General features: G+C 35.9%; 1 protein-coding gene across 1 annotated transcript in view; it reads left to right on the top strand.

Moving 5' to 3' along the window:
- The window catches only part of LOC143248540 (E3 ubiquitin-protein ligase RNF220-like), a 39,360-nt gene that overhangs the window by 16,406 nt on the left and 4,938 nt on the right, over positions 1-18,016 (top strand). The window contains exons 4-11 of the mRNA XM_076496970.1: positions 1,290-1,332; positions 2,572-2,652; positions 5,340-5,382; positions 6,393-6,457; positions 6,849-6,918; positions 10,807-10,864; positions 11,361-11,420; positions 12,665-12,785. Of these exons, the coding sequence (XP_076353085.1) occupies positions 1,290-1,332; positions 2,572-2,652; positions 5,340-5,382; positions 6,393-6,457; positions 6,849-6,918; positions 10,807-10,864; positions 11,361-11,420; positions 12,665-12,785 (541 nt within the window). The remainder of the gene's footprint in view (positions 1-1,289; positions 1,333-2,571; positions 2,653-5,339; positions 5,383-6,392; positions 6,458-6,848; positions 6,919-10,806; positions 10,865-11,360; positions 11,421-12,664; positions 12,786-18,016) is intronic.

Below are 18,016 nucleotides of genomic sequence, written 5' to 3'. Positions count from 1 at the left end.
CATCACAAGTCTTAGCTGTAAAGAGTAGATACTAGTCAGTACTATAACATCACAAGTCTTAGCTGTAAAGAGTAGATACTAGTCAGTACTATAACATCACTAGTCTTAGCTGTGAAGAGTAGATACTAGTCAGTACTATAACATCACAAGTCTTAGCTGTGAAGAGTAGATACTAGTCAGTACTATAACATCACTAGTCTTAGCTGTGAAGAGTAGATACTAGTCAGTACTATAACGTCACTAGTCTTAGCTGTGAAGAGTAGGTACTAGTCAGTACTATATCATCACTAGTCTTAGCTGTGAAGAGTAGATGCTAGTCAGTACTATATCATCACAAGTCTTAGCTGTAAATAGTAGATGCTAGTCAGTACTATATCATCACTAGTCTTAGCTGTGAAGAGTAGATACTAGTCAGTACTATAACATCACTAGTCTTAGCTGTAAATAGTAGATGCTAGTCAGTACTATATCATCACTAGTCTTAGCTGCAGATGTATGCATTTTATTAGTGTTTTCTTTTCTCATGGCTACTAAATTCTGGAGAAGTCACTATGATAACACCGATCCCCAATTCATGTTATAGATTAGACTAGTCAATTTGGTAAGTTTTGTGAGTCACTATTATAACACTGATCCCCAGTTTATGTTATAGAGTAGACTAGTCAATTTGGTAAGTCTTGTGAGTCACTATTATAACACTGATCCCCAGTTTATGTTATAGATTAGACTAGTCAATTTGGTAAGTTTTGTGAGTCACTATTATAACACTGATCCCCAGTTTATGTTATAGAGTAGACTAGTCAATTTGGTAAGTTTTGTGAGTCACTATGATAACACCGACCCCTAGTTTATGTTACAGACGTTGGTTAACGTAGCATGCTGATATTTAGGTTCTAATATCTTTCTCTTTACGGTGTATCCAGTTTTAGCATCGTTTTGATTCTGTCAACAAGAACTGTGTTATGATAACACTCTTACTTGGTGAAATCTTCGTTTTCTGTTACAAATAATCAGACTCTACGATCATTAAACTGGACAATACGTTAAAATGACCACACACTACGGTCATTAACTTAGAGAGTATGTTAAATGGTCGAACTCTGTTGTCATTAGCCGATATAATACGCCCAAAGATCAGAGTGTACGGTCATTAACCTAGATAATACATTAAAATAAGCAAACTCAACGATCGTTAACCTGGATAAAAACGTTATGTTTGATACAATATCTAACATCTGTATTGACATTGTTCTAAAAAAATACACTGTTGTTTTTTATTCCGAATTTAGAGATAAAGAATGGAACTCCACGAAAGACGAAACGGAAAGAACGGTAAGAGACGAGATCTTGTTTGTATGTATTAATCGGTGCTTTCTAGTTTTAGGTAATTTTATTTTGTTAAGCCCTAAAATAGAACTGTTTAACGATGTCGGATGGTGTCTGTTGTTCTTATTTTCCTTTTATTAGTTTCAAACATTCTATTACAATTAATAGGTAATGTTTTATGGTTAACCTAGGTTAAAACAGAATAATTATTGCGAAAATATTGAAGGTTTTGAGAATTTTGACACTTTCCCCCTTTCATGTCAATAGTTGACCTTATTCAAAGCTTTCTAAAAAAAATGTAAAAATCGTTAAAAGCATTAGCCATGACGTGTTTACTTTATTTTAATATTATAATTGTTTTTTTTTTTCTTGGAAGTAATATTCGCTGGTAAGGGGGTGAGAAAAGTGTACACAGGAGAAAATTAATTTGCATTAATATGTTTACTAAACTACTACTACAGCCAAGACGTGAATATTTGTCATTAATTAAAAATCAAATTTTAGAAATAAATTACATAAATTATTATCTGGTTTTACGGACATTTTTATCATTTTTTTGTTTTGTAACCACAGCGGCAGATGTCACTTTATTATAGCTAACTGCATCCTTAAATTACTCTTCAGTACCCCTAACGTCAGATTGTTCATCTAAACTTGTAAAATTATACAAAAACCATCATCTAAAGCGTTAGAGTTTCGAGCGATAAAATTACGTTGAGGGTTTTTAGATGTTTAGCGAGCTATTTATTACCTTAGTAAACATTTGTTAAAGAACTGTTAATTTGTTAAAGAGCTGTGCCTTACTGGTATTATATAACGGCATAAAATGGATGTCAATAAGTCAAGTGGATTATAGTGAATTAGGCCAAAGATATGTCATCAGTTTTACAAAGGTATCGAACAGTATATATAGGATGATTTAGAGATATTTATTAGTCACGGCCTACTGTACAAAAATTGTTTAATTCACTGTTGACATTTAAACATTTCTAAAGTACGAATAGTGTGTTAATGTCAGTCAGCAGCCGTGTTCAAATGTCATTATGAATGTCACCTATGTAAACGCTCACTTAAATACCTTTCGTGCTTGAAAACAAATACTATTAATACGTAGATATTTTATCAGTTCGTGGCGAGAACTGGAAGATGGGTTAACAAGTTATTGAACGAGTGCGTTTAGTTGTCAATATTATTTTCGAAGCATTGCGAAAGATATATATGACCATAATGGATGCTGACCCTTAGGTTGTACGTGACTCTTCCATTCTTTCACATTGTGGAAAATCGCCACCAGTAGACCGAAGACCTCCACTTGCTAGATGGGAGGTAAGGGACATTTGTGTTGGTTCATTTAATTACCTCGCATTATCGCATTGTGTTACATTAATCTTTATGTTACCTTTTCATAAACCAGGCTGTTCAATGATATGTCTCATAAGAAACGCAAAATGGCAACATTATTTTCAGATTATAATAAAATTATTATTATTATTATTTTCTAATCATAGGGTCAGTTTGTTTGTTTGTTTTTTTAGTTTCGCGCAAAGCTACTCGAGTTCTATCTGCGCTAGCCGTCCCTAATTTAGCAGTGTAAGACTAGAGGGAAGGCAGCTAGTCATCACCACCCACCACCAACTCTTGGGCTACTCTTTTACCAACGAATAGTGGGATTGACCGTCACATTATAACGCTCCCACGGCTGAAAGGACGAGCATGTTTGGTGCGACCGGGATTCGAACCCGTGACCCTCGGATTACGAGTCGAACGCCTTAACCCATCTGGCCATGCCGGGTCCATAGGGTCAGGCGTGGTATAATGGTTTACGTTTCAAGCAGTGGATTATAAAGTTTAAGGTTTGAGCCTCTGTTTGCTTGTAGTTAAGCCCAAACTATACAATGGTCTATCTGTGCTCTGCGCCCCAAAGGTATTGAAACCAGGTTTCTAGCGTTGTGAGTCTGTAGATATATCGCTGTGACACGGATAGGAAGGGCACGAGCCGCTGAACATGATTTCAGTTATGAGGCATTATCAGGGAAGGATTAGTGTTAAAGGAGCAGCCCATGGGCAACATTACACGCTGCATACTGACTAAACAATTAAAATTTAAAAACAATTTCTAAGAATGCGTCGAATGCATTCGCCCCATTAGGCATTTGTCCGGTATTACAATGGGCCATTCCACTCGTCGTCATTATAACTGTGACAATTAATTATGTATTCCTTCAAGTGTAGCTGGTAGGTGGGAGTGGATACTGCCGACTTCCCACCCCTTTTTCTGGTCGACAATACTAAATCATGGTCAACTTCCTGATTTTTTGAGCTGGTCGTTTAACCCACGAGACCCACAATGTGTCGTTCAAGTTGAAAATGCCAAATATAACTCGTTTATTCCTGTGTTGGTCGCGGGCTCGAATCCCCGTCACACCAAACATGCTCGCCCTTTCAGCCGTGGGGGCGTTATAATGTGACGGCCAATCCCACTATTTGTTGGTAAAAGAGTAGCCCAAGAGTTGGTGGTGGGTGGCGATGATTAGCTGCCTTCCCTCTAGTCTTACACTGCTAAATTAGGGATGGCTAGCGCAGATAGCCCTCGAGTAGCTTTGCGCGAAATTCAAAACAATTATTCCTGTGTTTTTAGTTACTGTTTAATTTACTGTTGTCCGTCTTATAACAATAACTAATTAACTTGAAACTTTGAATTTCTTTCAAGAACCTCCATTCACACTGGTAAGAAACTTAATTGTCCGTTGGACGAAGTTGCTTTTTTATTAGTAGTTTTAAAAACATATTCATCAAGTAATCATGACAGAAATACGTCGTTTGATTTGTACAAAGGAACACCTTTATAGTTATATTAAAATAATATAATAAATAATATAAAATTATATATTCAAACATCTAAGCACGCCCTCTACATTCCGACACTCAGTTACACAACACCTTTCAAATATGTGGTCAGCTTTCGGTCAGTTACCTCTTTCTTTCTTTGTGAACCTGACGATGACCGAAGAAGGTCGAAACGTTGTTAGCTCCTCTACGTAAAAAAATTTTCTCAACGCAAACGAGCCGTTTTTACATATATTTTTCTCTACAAGTGGGTTTTCTCTACATCACTGATTTGTTATTTATTAGCGTGAGGAAGAAAGACCGACAGAAAGGTCAAGTTACGTATCTCTTTACTTTCGGATATTGCATGACTAGTTCAACGTCATTGGTCAGTTTAATTTTAATTTCTCGTAAAGCTACACGAGAGCTATCTGAGTTAGCCGTCACTAATTTAGTTATGAAGGACTAGATGAAAAACAGCTAGTAAGTACCACCTACCGCCCTCTCTTGAGTTACCTCTTTTCAAACAAATAATGGGATTGACATTTACATTATAACGACACGAAGTCTGAAAGGGATGGCATGTTCTGGGACGGTGGCTCAGATCCCACGACCTTTGAATTACGAACCGATACTCTAAACTCCATACCAGACCGCGCAACGTTGTAGGAATGACACTGGACATTAAAGATCATTGTTTTTTAAAAGGAAACGTTTCGCAGTGAATGAAAAATAAAATATAAGAAAAGAGAATTCAACCCTTTTATCAACGCTCATTTTCGTGTGTAACCCGTCTGATGATTTCAACACTTGGACTAATTCGGTACTTCAGATTCCGCGAGGAAATTATCTTAAATAATCTGTCCCGATTGTTTGTTTGTTTGTTTTATTGAATTTCGCGCAAAGCTACTCGAGAGCTATCTGCGCTAGCCGTCCCTAATTTAGCAGTGTAAGACTAGAGGGAAGGCAGCTAATCATCACCACCCACCGCCAATTCTTGGGCTACTCTTTTACCAACGAATAGTGGGATTGATCGTACCTTTATAACGCCCCCACGGCTGAAAGGGCGAGCATGTTTGGCGCGACGGGGATGCGAACCCGAGACAATCTGTCCCGAATCATACATTCTTTGATTTCAATTTTTATTTTAATGTTTAATATTATTTTGTTTCCTTCTGTTTTTTCAGACGTATTTGAGAGTCAGATCGAATCGACACGTACGAATAAATGGTAAGTCTTACTGCAAATATAAATATATATGATATATATATATATATATGTATGTTTATGATATATCAGAATGTTTTCTCACATTAAATAGTGAAATATACAATGTGAGAATAATTAATAACACTATTATATTTATAAACTGATTAATTTAACAACCAGAAATGGTATAAAAGTTACCGCGTTTCAACACAAGCTGATAACATTGTGATGTTTCTTACAGCTTAAGTCTGGCCTGATGTATTTTAGAGAACTGTTTCGTGGGGTTAAAAATAACTGAAACTGCATTTAAACCAGCTGGATTTCTTAATATAATCTGATATATGTTGTATTATAATGCTTTATTGGGGGGCATGAATAACATAAAGCCGAGTATAAAACCAGCCGGGTTGTTTAACACGTTTAGTAGAGACGTAAATAACGTAAAACCGGGTATAAAATCATCCGTGTTGTTTAGCACGTTTAGTAGAGACGTAAATAACGTAAAACAGGGTATAAAACCAGCCTGGTTATTTAAGACTGGCTAATATATGCTATTATGACGTTTAATAGGGGCATAAATAACATAAAATATGTTATATAAAAACAAAACAAAAATTTGTTGGCAAATTTCCCAGATTAGGATGTTTATGTTGCATGTGTCCAGTTTGTCACTATATTTCACCTCACGTATGGCCGTTTGTTGCAAACAAATACATAAGGGAACGTTAATTTATTAAAATAATTACATTGCCTTATCGAAAAACAAGACAAAACATGGACAACGTTTCCACGTTTCGGTCGGATCCAAAAAATAATCCTGTTAGATCTAAAAAATGGTTTTAAAATCTGATTTATGATCGCAAGAAAGTCTGGGAATGCTGAAATATACCTTATAGGGTGTTGACAAAATCTGACAAGGTTTTCGAATCCAGTTGTACAAGGCACGGCCTGGTAACTAGCCCTAAAATATTCCACTTTTCATAAGTGAGGATCTCAACAATCAATATTTTCGTTTATTTTCTTTTATTCAGCACGCCACCTAACGTCAAGAAGAAGAACATCAGACCGCTTCCAAGAAGATCTAAGTGAACACAAGGTAACCGACTTTTGTGAAATGTAATAAAACTCCACAAAAAGTTCCAAATCGCCAAACCTTGTAGCAATCGCTTTTTTTTTTCTTAGGTATATACAGGGCGAGGCTAAAATTTAGTTCCTTTAATTCACACCAGGTACGTTATCGACGTAACAGTAATTAATTTTTATTCTAAACATAGCTGTCCCTTCTCGGTGCAGTTCGGGCTGGCACGGACAGGTGATAAGGGCGCTCGACTCGTAACCTGAGGGGTGCGGGCTCGAATCCCCGTTGCACCAAACATGCACGCCCTTGTGAGGTATGATTAAGGTTGATCATAGTAAGGTATGTTTAATAATTATTCTTGTGAGGTATGTCGTTTTGTGTCTCAAACATTTTATTCGTTATTTTTCAGGAAACGAGCTCAAGAGAGCCACGAAAGGGGCAGATAGAAAGTGAGAGCACAGCTTCAACATCAGAAACCAGTGAGTTAGTTTGTCTTCATCCTTTATCATAAAGAGGTCACTCCTTTGTCGAGAAACAACTTTTTACAACTTGGGAAATTTTAATTAAAAAAATGATTGTATTTCGTATGTTGTAGCAGCCATCAGACAACTGTTTTTTATGATTTTCTTGGGCCTTAACAAATCGCATCGGCTTACTACATTTTGGGCATGTTCCAAAATAGAAGGCTTAAAAAATGGTACGACATATGTTACCAGATTATTGAATCAAAAACTTGTATAAATTGATGATTAGGTAAACAGAAAAACAACGTAACGTATCAAATGTGCACAAAACTGACATGAATTATTAAGAATTCTAAAGAACCAAAATAACATACTGACTAGCTGGGTATAAATCCGGCATAAGTTCCTGACTCTCTGAATATAAAACTGGCATAGTGTATTGAATATGCGAATATGACACCCGTCGTTAATTGTTGAAAAACTGGGTATAAAACTGGTTCTCTGAAATTAAACCGACGTAGCATATTAACTATAGATAACATTCTACGCAACTTTTTTTCTAGTTGAATTTAACCGACATAAAATTACTGAATGATATAATATTACTTTAGTTGTGTGCCCGTCGGTGACTCTGCAGCGAGTCTGAGGACTTGTATTTCTAAAGATGAGATTTCGAAACCGGAGGTAGATAGAACAACCACAAACGACCGTTGTGGCGCTTTGCACTTACCAACAAAATATAACTACATATGAAACCAAAGTAATATTTCAACTAAGTGGAAAATAAACTTCATATTTTTCCGGCTAGTTAAATTTAAAACAAATATAACTTACTGGCTAACTTGTTTCATATAAAATCAATATAATATGTTGACCCGGTGGATATAAATAAAACAGCATACGGACTAACTGATATAAAACTGTCATTGTATATATTTTGATACGTTAGTTGCACGGATTATTAGTTTAATATAATGTTGATAGCTATTTAAACATAATCCTGCCTTATTGAGTTTAAAACAGTGTGTGTGTGTTTTTCGTACAGCAAAGCCAGAAAGGGCCATCTGCTCAGCCCTCCAAGGGGAATCAAACCCCTTATTTTAGCGTTGTAAATCCGGAGACATACCGCTGTACTAGCGGGGGGCCAGTTTCAAATAGCCAATTAATAGAACAAATTATTGATTGTATAGGTGAAAAGCAACTGTGTTGGGAGTTTTCCTACTATGGGTTTCCGTCACAAAGTGTAATCATACTATTCGTGGCCTAATGATTAGCGTGCTGGACTGTTAGTCCTAGGATTCGTTTTCGCGCCTCTTTTCGGAAAAAAAATCGCCCTGCATTTTAGAATTGCGTTGTAAAATTGATGGTTTAATTATATGATATGATGTGAGAAGAGCTCCACAGCAGTTTGTGGTATGCACCCTTCATAACCTATCTTCCGTTTCGTCTGTCAGCTCATAATTAGGTACAACTTCACACAGATATGGACAGTGTTTTACAGCAAACAAGAATATACTAACATTACTTATAGCTTTGCTTTTTTTGTAATTTTTTTCTGGGGGGGGTCTTGATTTTCACTGCTATCTATATGCTACCTCCTGCTTTTACTTCCGAACAAAAACAGTTTCTAATCTTTGAAGATCAAAGATCCATTTTCTTTCCGTCGTCGACCCTTTCTTAAACTTTCCTGGAATTTCTGATCTGGTTAATATTTTTGAACTGAGAATCCTTTTAAGTGTATTGACGCAGAAGGACAATACATTCCCTGCAATGTATTTCAATGGAACATCAAATGCTTTCGCAATCTTGTTGCTTGTTTAACCGAACAATGCTATTAGTCACTTTATTACTTTACTTAAAGGTACTCTAACAACATACTGTCCCCCCCTTCCCCAACCCGTAACCTAGGTTACCAAGAGCCCACAGCACGCCCGTTTTTAGAAAGTTTGTTTTTCAGCTTGACGTATCAGTTTATTCCAACAAGTAATTTCGGAGACTCCCATCAAAAATTCCTTCTTTAAAAAGTTTCTATGACAATAGTTTTCATCCTCGGATATATTAAAAATCCGGACATTCTTCAAGCAACTGCTGAAAACAGCAATTCACCGAACCAGCAATAAACCTCCCGACGTTCTGACAAGCCACAACAGCGAAGTCTGAATCGGCCTACAAGATTCCTCGCCGTTCGGTAATTTATAATAAGCCAACAGGGCGAAAGCTGTCCCAGATATTGTACATACGAAGAACCAAGGCAGTGCGTCTGTTTCAACTCGGTCATTCCCTTTATGGTTCCAACTCCTGGGAGATATCGGTTGGCCATGGTTTATTGACGTTAAATTGGTTTTCTCCTGTTTCACGTTTCTAACTCCAAATGCGCACTTATTTAATACTGTAATCATTGTTTAACTGAGTCGTATTGATAGAAATAAATAAAATAGCTTTGCGCGCTTCTAAGAGTTTCCGTTTCTGGTTCTGTTAACACTTGTTAAAACTGTTTATAAACGAGGCCTTGTTTGTACATCTGTCCACTGTACGTCATTATATCGAACTATTTGATTGTCTATCTTGCAGTGTGTGTATCTTTTCTTCTCTCTATCAATCACCGTATTTGTTTATCTTTGTAAATGTAGTGCTTTGTTTAATGTTCGCGTATCGTCAGCTTCAAATATTTTCTATCGTTTCTTCACCTGTTAATATTCAGTTTCAGACAACAGTTTACGGTAACCCAACGAAGCATTAAGGTTAAATTCATTTCAGTAAAACCCGCGGTGATACGTAACTTCTGCAGTTTAAAAAAAATGGTTTTAAAACACAGATTTATGTTTCAAATATGAATATATTTTGTTCGTGTAATACAAAATTCTTTCCCTTGTATTTCTATATCTCTGTATTTTCAATTCCACGCGTATAATGTCATACCCACTTTGTTACTGTTTTCCGTCAATAGCTCTGGGTTACTGAATAACATTTCACTTAGTTTCAAAACTAATCGTCCAAGATAATCTTCTTATTGACATCTCTCTACAACATTTTTGTATCTATAACTAAGTTTCTAAGGCCATCTGGCTCTATCCCTAATTTTGAGCTACTGACCAGAGGGTTTGTTTGTTTGTTTTGAAATTCGCACAAAGCTACTCGAGGGCTATCTGTGCTAACCGTCCCTAATTTAGCAGTGTAAGACTATAGGGAAGGCAGCTAATCTTCACCACCCACCGCCAACTGTTGGGCTACTCTTTTACCAACGAATAGTGGGATTGACCGTCACATTATAACGCCCCCACGGCTGAAAGGGCGAGCATGTTTGGCGCGACAGGGATGCGAACCCGCGACCCTCAGATTACGAGTCGCACGCCTTAACACGTTTGGCCATGCCGGGCCTGACCAGAGGGAAGGCAGCCAGTTATCAGCGCCCAACATTTACGTTCAGGTGCTGACTGTCACTCTTATATTGCACACCCCACTTAAAGTGCAGGAAATATTTTATGGTATCATGCGAGTTCGAACTAAGATCGTCAGTTCATAAGTCCAGATGGCGCTGCTTACAGAGCATCTTTGTGTTATTTTAGTGTCTGTAAACTGTGTGAACAAACTGTTTGTATTTTTCGTTAAGAGATTCGATTAATATGATACGCACACGGTGATCTGTGATGGTTGATTTGTAAAGTTGTTAAGTGGAAAACTTTAGTTGTGTGTTTAGACAATAAAGTTCGAAAGTTGAAGGGATAAGTCCCGCCGCCGTTGTGTAAATTATTGATGAATTGTATGATCTTGACATGCTATTGCTAAGACTGCCACTAGTAAGTTCGTAACGTTTAAGCGGCTTTAGCAATGCATAAGTAACTTACGTTATCGCAAACATCTTTAATTCTTTGCATGTTTAAAATGTTTTTTTTAAACGAACAGACATTGAAACCGAAGCACATACGATAGAAGGACCAATGACAGAAGAGAGTCGCTTGTCGTATCCTTTAACGTGTTTTGTGGTACATTTTAAGCGGCTGATTATATCAGTTTTTACTTCTTGACTAGTGTTTTTGAGAATTTTGTTTTTACTTATTAACTTGTGTGTTTTGATACTTTTGTTGCTACTTGTTAACTAGTGTTTTTGATTTCCGTTGAGTAACATACTGAATCAAGTATAACCAAAGTTAGGGTTAGAGTGTTACAGATATTTACCATAAACTAAACCATATTCTTTGATAAATTGTTTAGGCAGAGTATTCATGATGAAACTTTGTAAAATGGACGGCAACTTCCTGTTATGAAGACACAACTGTAGAGGACGACGTTTCGAAAGTCTTCCACCTTTCGTCTTCAAGTCTTCCACACACGTGTTTCCACAACAGCCAGTTTTCATCTATTCTACAAAGTTTCATCAGACTAAACAAAGTTTCATCAAACTAAACAATCTTTCAACATAAAACTCATTTGTGGTTCGGTCCTTAACCACACTGTAGTGATATCACTGAAGGTAACCGTTCCATTCCAGAATCAGTGAGCAATATTCCAGATACCAGGTAAGTTTGTAAAACGTTTAACCATAAAAGTATCTAAGTATTCGTTACAACGAGGTGATTCACGTAGTTATGACATTGAACTTGCAATATTCTTAACTGTAGTTATAATACACCTGATAATTACTAAGTGACAATTTTGTGTTCTTTGTACAGTATATATTGTATGTTTATGTCTTAAACTTATCTTTATAACTAAACAAATTAAACATTTTATATATTTCTTCGTGATTCTAGTTCCTCCGTGTATTCAAGGTAACCGAATTGTTTAGTTTCACACCTGTATAAAATTAATGTGTTAAAAGTGTCTTTCTACAAATCTAAATATCATATACTATTTCATCTCGTACAGTTTAAAGACCCATTAATCATTTATGAAATTACAATCAACATTTTCTCGACGTATCAGTGATGTGTGTCTTATTCTGTATTATTTTTTTATTATTATTATCTGTATTATTTTTAACCTCCTAACACAGAGAAATCACCAGTCGCCACGTGATACAGGTAACATGTAATCGGGCTTTATGATTTATGAAACCATGGTGTAATGCATGGGGTGTGATTATAGGTTTAGATATTTTACTGTAAGTAAGCTGTCCAGTTAGGAGCAAAAAAACCGAAGGGGTTTCATTCATTTTGAGTAAAGAAAAACTATACAGTACTGTTCGTTGAAACGTGTTTTATTTTTTACCACTTGGATCTATAAAACTTTTTTTATTGCGTCTGTTTTTATAGTTTTTCACACAGTTTTTTCTGTTCAGTTTAGTTTACTCAGAGGTTTCGAAATTAGAATTCCCGTTTATTTTCCAATATTGAACTCTGACTAATAAACTGGTCCAATTCTCGCGCAGTTATTTCTTACCTTTCTTGAAAACGTAACACATTTTACTATTTTAAGTCACGAGTTCCTGAATTTAGTTCTATTGGTTGTTTCAGTTCATTATGTTCAAATCGTGAAACAAACATTTAAACGTAGTGTTTGTCTTGTCTACATTAAATGTGATCACGTGAAACTCACGTAATGCTAATCATCTCATCACAGACTTTGTCCTACGTTAAATCTGACCTTTGTTTCTTATGAACAATAGGAAATAGTTTCATACCTTTTTAAGATAATTCTACAAATAATTGATTATTTTTTCTAACGTGAGGAACATTAAGGATTTTTATCCATTATGATGAAATTTAAATAGTTTTATACAACTATAACAATCGAACGTGCTGATGGTGGATTATTCCGCTAGGTTGATGCAGGTAGACGAAAATGCGGATCCAAACAAGTTGATTGATTTGCTTCAAGACCGACTCAAAGAACTCCAAACACGACAACAGAAGTCGCCGACACTCAAGTGTCAGCTTTGTCAGGTAGGGCATTCTGTTAGAAGTTGAAAGCTGTATTGGAAATTGTATTCTATTCAAACACCTTGCTGGCATCTGGATTACTTCAACTGGAAACGACCCTACTTTAATAATACAAGTTTAAAAACTTTAACTAAACAAACTGGAAGTATTTTGTTCCAAACCAAGAAGATAAATAGTTTAATATTTCTGGTGGATTATAATATCATTTTTTCTTATTTTTTTGCTAACGCTACTAATCAAATTCATAAAGTGTGGCTATGATGCCTTACTCACAATAATAATACACGAGCCTTTTAGTATGTTGTATTTTATCTCTTTAGGTTATCTATTGTAAAGTATTGTTTTAAAAACCCTAATAAATAACAAATCAAAAAACTTTAACAGTCTCAAAACTATGATAGTCTAACTAAAAAATATCGACATATCAGAAGCAAATGTTTTAAAATGTGATTCAAACTAATTGGGGCTATAAGTTCTTTAATTCGTGGTGACAAGAAACCCACTTGAAGTAAAACTGTATCTCAGAACGACTGGTGTGGGTATTAACACTTATTAATAAAGCTTTATTAATACCTTTGATACTGTCTACGTTAGCTGAAAGACCCGTGGCTAAAAAAATACCTTCTCGAAAGTTTCCTGAACATTTATAGAGAGGTTTATGTTGTTAGTAGTTGGCTACAAAACTCCAGTTAACTGACCACAAATGACTCGCCCAGGAAATTAATGAAGAACTAACCCTTTTCACACATCTTGCACTAGAACGTTTTGGCAGTTGTGTGGGTTTCAGTTTCAGTTCAACCTTATAATATAAAATATTAAAACACTAGGCCTTTACCAGTTTCCTTAAGGAAAGCTCAAAAGGCTTAGCGCGTCGTTATTTTCGGTAAAAAACTCGTGTTCATTTCTTACAAGCTTGATGATTCTTTTTGTTCAAGTGAAAACTTGTGTTTCTTTGTAATAACTTTGTTATCTGGGCTTGTTCCACTGGTGAAAACTCTGCGTTACTGGATACAGCTTTCTTGTCTTGTTGTGTTTTAGAAGAACGTTCATATTACACGTTAAACATTAAGTGCTTCGTCTCGGTCGGTGGAAATCGCACGTCACTTGCTACAAGTTGACTGCACTGTCTTGGTCTGGTAAAAACCTCACGTTGCTTGCTACAAGTTGACTGTACCATCTAGGTCCGGTGGAAACCGCACGTCACTTGCTATAATTTGACTGTACCATCTAGGTCTGGTGAAAACCTCACGTTGCTTGCTACAAGTTGACTGTACCATCTAGGTCCGGTGGAAACCTCACGTTGCTTGCTACAAGTTGACTGTACTATCTTGGTCTGGTGAAAACCGCACGCCACTTGTTACAAGTTGACTGTACTGTCTTGGTCTGGTGAAAACCTCACGTTGCTTGCTACAAGTTGACTGTACCATCTAGGTCCGGTGGAAACCTCACGTCACTTGCTACAAGGTTCTCAAGAAACGTGCTATACTCATGTATCTGTAACAGCTTGGTGACATACACGGACGTTTTTTGTTGTTGTTTTTTGTCGAACCAGGCGTGAGATAGTTTATCAGAGTGGAAGGAGAGTTATTAGGTTCAATGTTATGAAAGTGTTTTATATCTTTCAAGAAATTGCTATTCGAATCGGTTTGATAAAAAAAACAGCATAAGCAGTGAACGTTTCCTTCCATTGGTGAACACGACACCATTACGATAAAGTTTTAACGTTCTATTTCTTAATCATTCAAGATGTTTCCCGATGTTTTCAAACTTACCCGATGATATGTTTCATTATTCCATCATGTAATGTTACTTCTCTTGCTAGCAGTATCTTTATCTTATATTTCACAAACTTATTATTAAAATAATCTTCCTTTCGTGCCAGCCTTCCATCAGGACTCCTTCTTTATGGCCAAAATAACTTAACAACAACTGATGTATAAGGTTATAACTGTCGTCCGTGATGGTTTTGCTTCGTTGAGAAACGAAATCAGACGATTCGTGTGTGTGTTTTACCTTGGTTGTCTGTCAGTCAGATACTCATGTTTCTGGCTTGCATATCAAATGGTGAATGATTGTATTTTGTCTGAATAACTTGAATAATGATCTGTACCTTTATAACTGGTTATTTTAACGTTCCAGTTTAGCGACTGTTTCCCCGTACCTTCACATCTGGTTATGTTAGTGTTCCAGTTTATCCGTACCTTCACATCTGGTTATTTTAGTGTTACAGTTTATCTGTACCTTCACATTCTCATCTGGTTATTTTAGTGTTACAGTTTGTCAACTGTTTATCTGTACCTTCACATTCTCATCTGGTTATTTTAGTGTTACAGTTTGTCAACTGTTTATCTGTACCTTCATATTCTCAGCTGGTTATTTCAGTGTTACAGTTTGTCAACTGTTTATCTGTACCTTCACATTCTCATCTGGTTATTTTAGTGTTACAGTTTGTCAACTGTTTATCTGTACCTTCACATTCTCAGCTGGTTATTTTAGTGTTACAGTTTGTCAACTGTTTATCTGTACCTTCACATTCTCAGCTGGTTATTTTAGTGTTATAGTTTGTCAACTGTTTATCTGTACCTTCACATTCTCAGCTGGTTATTTTAGTGTTACAGTTTGTCAACTGTTTATCTGTACCTTCACATCTGGTTATTTTAGTGTTACAGTTTGTCAACTGTTTATCTGTACCTTCACATTCTCAGCTGGTTATTTTAGTGTTATAGTTTGTCAACTGTTTATCTGTACCTTCACATTCTCAGCTGGTTATTTTAGTGTTACAGTTTGTCAACTGTTTATCTGTACCTTCACATCTGGTTATTTTAGTGTTACAGTTTGTCAACTGTTTATCTGTACCTTCACATCTGGTTATTTTAGTGTTATAGTTTGTCAACTGTTTATCTGTACCTTCACATTCTCAGCTGGTTATTTTAGTGTTACAGTTTGTCAACTGTTTATCTGTACCTTCACATTCTCAGCTGGTTATTCCGGTGATTCAACTGTGGTCAAAAGTATATCATTATGTGATATGACATTAAACAGCTGATAGAGTAAGATAATTACACAGCTCGAATGTCTTGAGTTTCACTTAGCTCTGTCAATACATTTATGTTTCTTACTTCATATATTAACCATCCACAACCACAAATGTATAACTTTTATTACGTGGTATCTAAGTGGAGTCATCAATCGTTCCGCGGAGCCAGTTACTGATACATCTAAGTGGAATCATCAATCGTTCCTCGGAGCGATTTACTGGTTTAATTTGTAAGTAAGATTTTTATCACTGCAATCTTTTGTTTTATCTAGTTAGTAAATCTGTCGTAACTTAATGTAATATTTCTTCTTAGCTAATACTTTGCATTATACGGAAATATAAAGCTTTGTTCGTTTGTCTGTGGGGCCCGGCATGGCCAGGTTGGTTAAGGCGTGCGACTCGTAGTAATCCGAGGGTCACGAGTTCGCATCCCCGTCGCGCCAAACATACTCGCCCTTTCAGCCGTGGGGACGTTATAAGTGACGGTCAATCCCACTATTCGTTGGTAAAAGAGTAGCTCAAAAGTTGGCGGTGGGTGGTGATGACTAGCTGCCTTCCCTCTAGTCTTACACTGCTAAATTAGGGACGGCTAGCGCAGGTAGCCCTCGAGTAGCTTTGCGCAAAATTAAAAACAAACAAACAAACGTTTGTCTGTGTAGAGACATCGATGTAATAATGGTCTATGAAATTAGTAAATTCATGTTAACTAAATCAAAGACCTTTCGTCAACTCTACATAAACCTAAAAGGTCAACAGGTGCAGGTCAAAAAGCGGGTTCGTTTTCAATAGTTTCATTTTCTTTTCTTTTACGTTGTTAATAGAGACCATCAGAGTCCAACTAGGCTACAATTCAGCTTCAGAAATCATTAAAAACGATAACTTGTGATGAGTAACACATCTTTACTTTTGTACAAAGTTTCACACGAAGATCAGAAATTATCCTTACATATTTCGCAGGGTAGTTTGTATGTTGTTTGTTTTGTTTTTATGCACAAAACTACACAAAGAACTCTCTGTGTTCTTTCCAACACGGGTATCGAAACCCGATTTCTAGCAGTAAAAGTCCACAGCCGCACCACTGTTCCAATGGAGGGGAACACAAATGTTGTACCTATGGTCTTATTTCATATTTCAATATTATTCACTGTTGTTGTTTGTTTTAGAGCAAGGCCACATTGAGCTGCCTATCTGCTATGCCCACTATGAGGGAATCAAACTCCTGATTTTAGAGCGATTGTTATAATTATTTTGCGTTACTATCTGTTTAAAGGATTGACGTCTGTCTTAAATCCTAAGCAGGCCAAACCTCACGAGAAACTGTGGGTTACTGTAAAACGTCCTAGATTTTTTTTTGAACAAAATCACATTGGGTCATCTGCTATTTCCACATTGGAGAATCAAACTCTTAACGTTATAAGTTCATTAACTGACTACTATCCCTCTGAGGAACGTCACAGTTAAAAATACGGCTACCAGCGAGGATAACCAATGATGGCTCCTCCCTTATCATAGGTTGAAGTTTTCATTGTCAATGGTGATACTGAATGTAACTGTTTTACTGACCTTTCTAGGAGAAAGTTATGTGTCCTGTTGATGTGTCCTTAGAAAGTCGAAATTGAAAATAAAATAACCTTCCTCACAGTCTTGATTCTAGTACGTAATTTTCATGTTTTTCAATTATCATTGGATTTGACTGTTAAAAATAAACTTTATTGGTATAAAAAATAAAAAATGAGATTTAGTGTTTAGCTGGAGCAGAAATAAAAGTAAAAATTTAATAGTCAGCTATGACAGAAGTAAAAATTAAAATTTAATAGTCAGCTATGATAGAAGTAAAATAAAAATTTAATAGTCAGCTATGACAGAAGTAAAATAAAAATTTAATAGTCAGCTATGATAGAAGTAAAATAAAAATTTAATAGTTAGCTATGACAGAAGTAAAATAAAAATTTAATAGTCAGCTATGATAGAAGTAAAATAAAAAATTAATAGTCAGCTATGACAGAAGTAAAATAAAAATTTAATAGTCAGCTATGATAGAAGTAAAATAAAAATTTAATAGTCAGCTATGACAGAAGTAAAATAAAAATTTAATAGTCAGCTATGATAGAAGTAAAATAAAAATTTAATAGTCAGCTATGATAGAAGTAAAATAAAAATTTAATAGTCAGCTATGACAGAAGTAAAATAAAAATTT

Source organism: Tachypleus tridentatus, chromosome 4, assembly GCF_004210375.1.
Source record: "Tachypleus tridentatus isolate NWPU-2018 chromosome 4, ASM421037v1, whole genome shotgun sequence".
Classification (NCBI taxonomy): Eukaryota; Metazoa; Arthropoda; class Merostomata; order Xiphosura; family Limulidae; genus Tachypleus; species Tachypleus tridentatus.
This window is presented reverse-complemented; position numbering and strand designations above follow the sequence as displayed.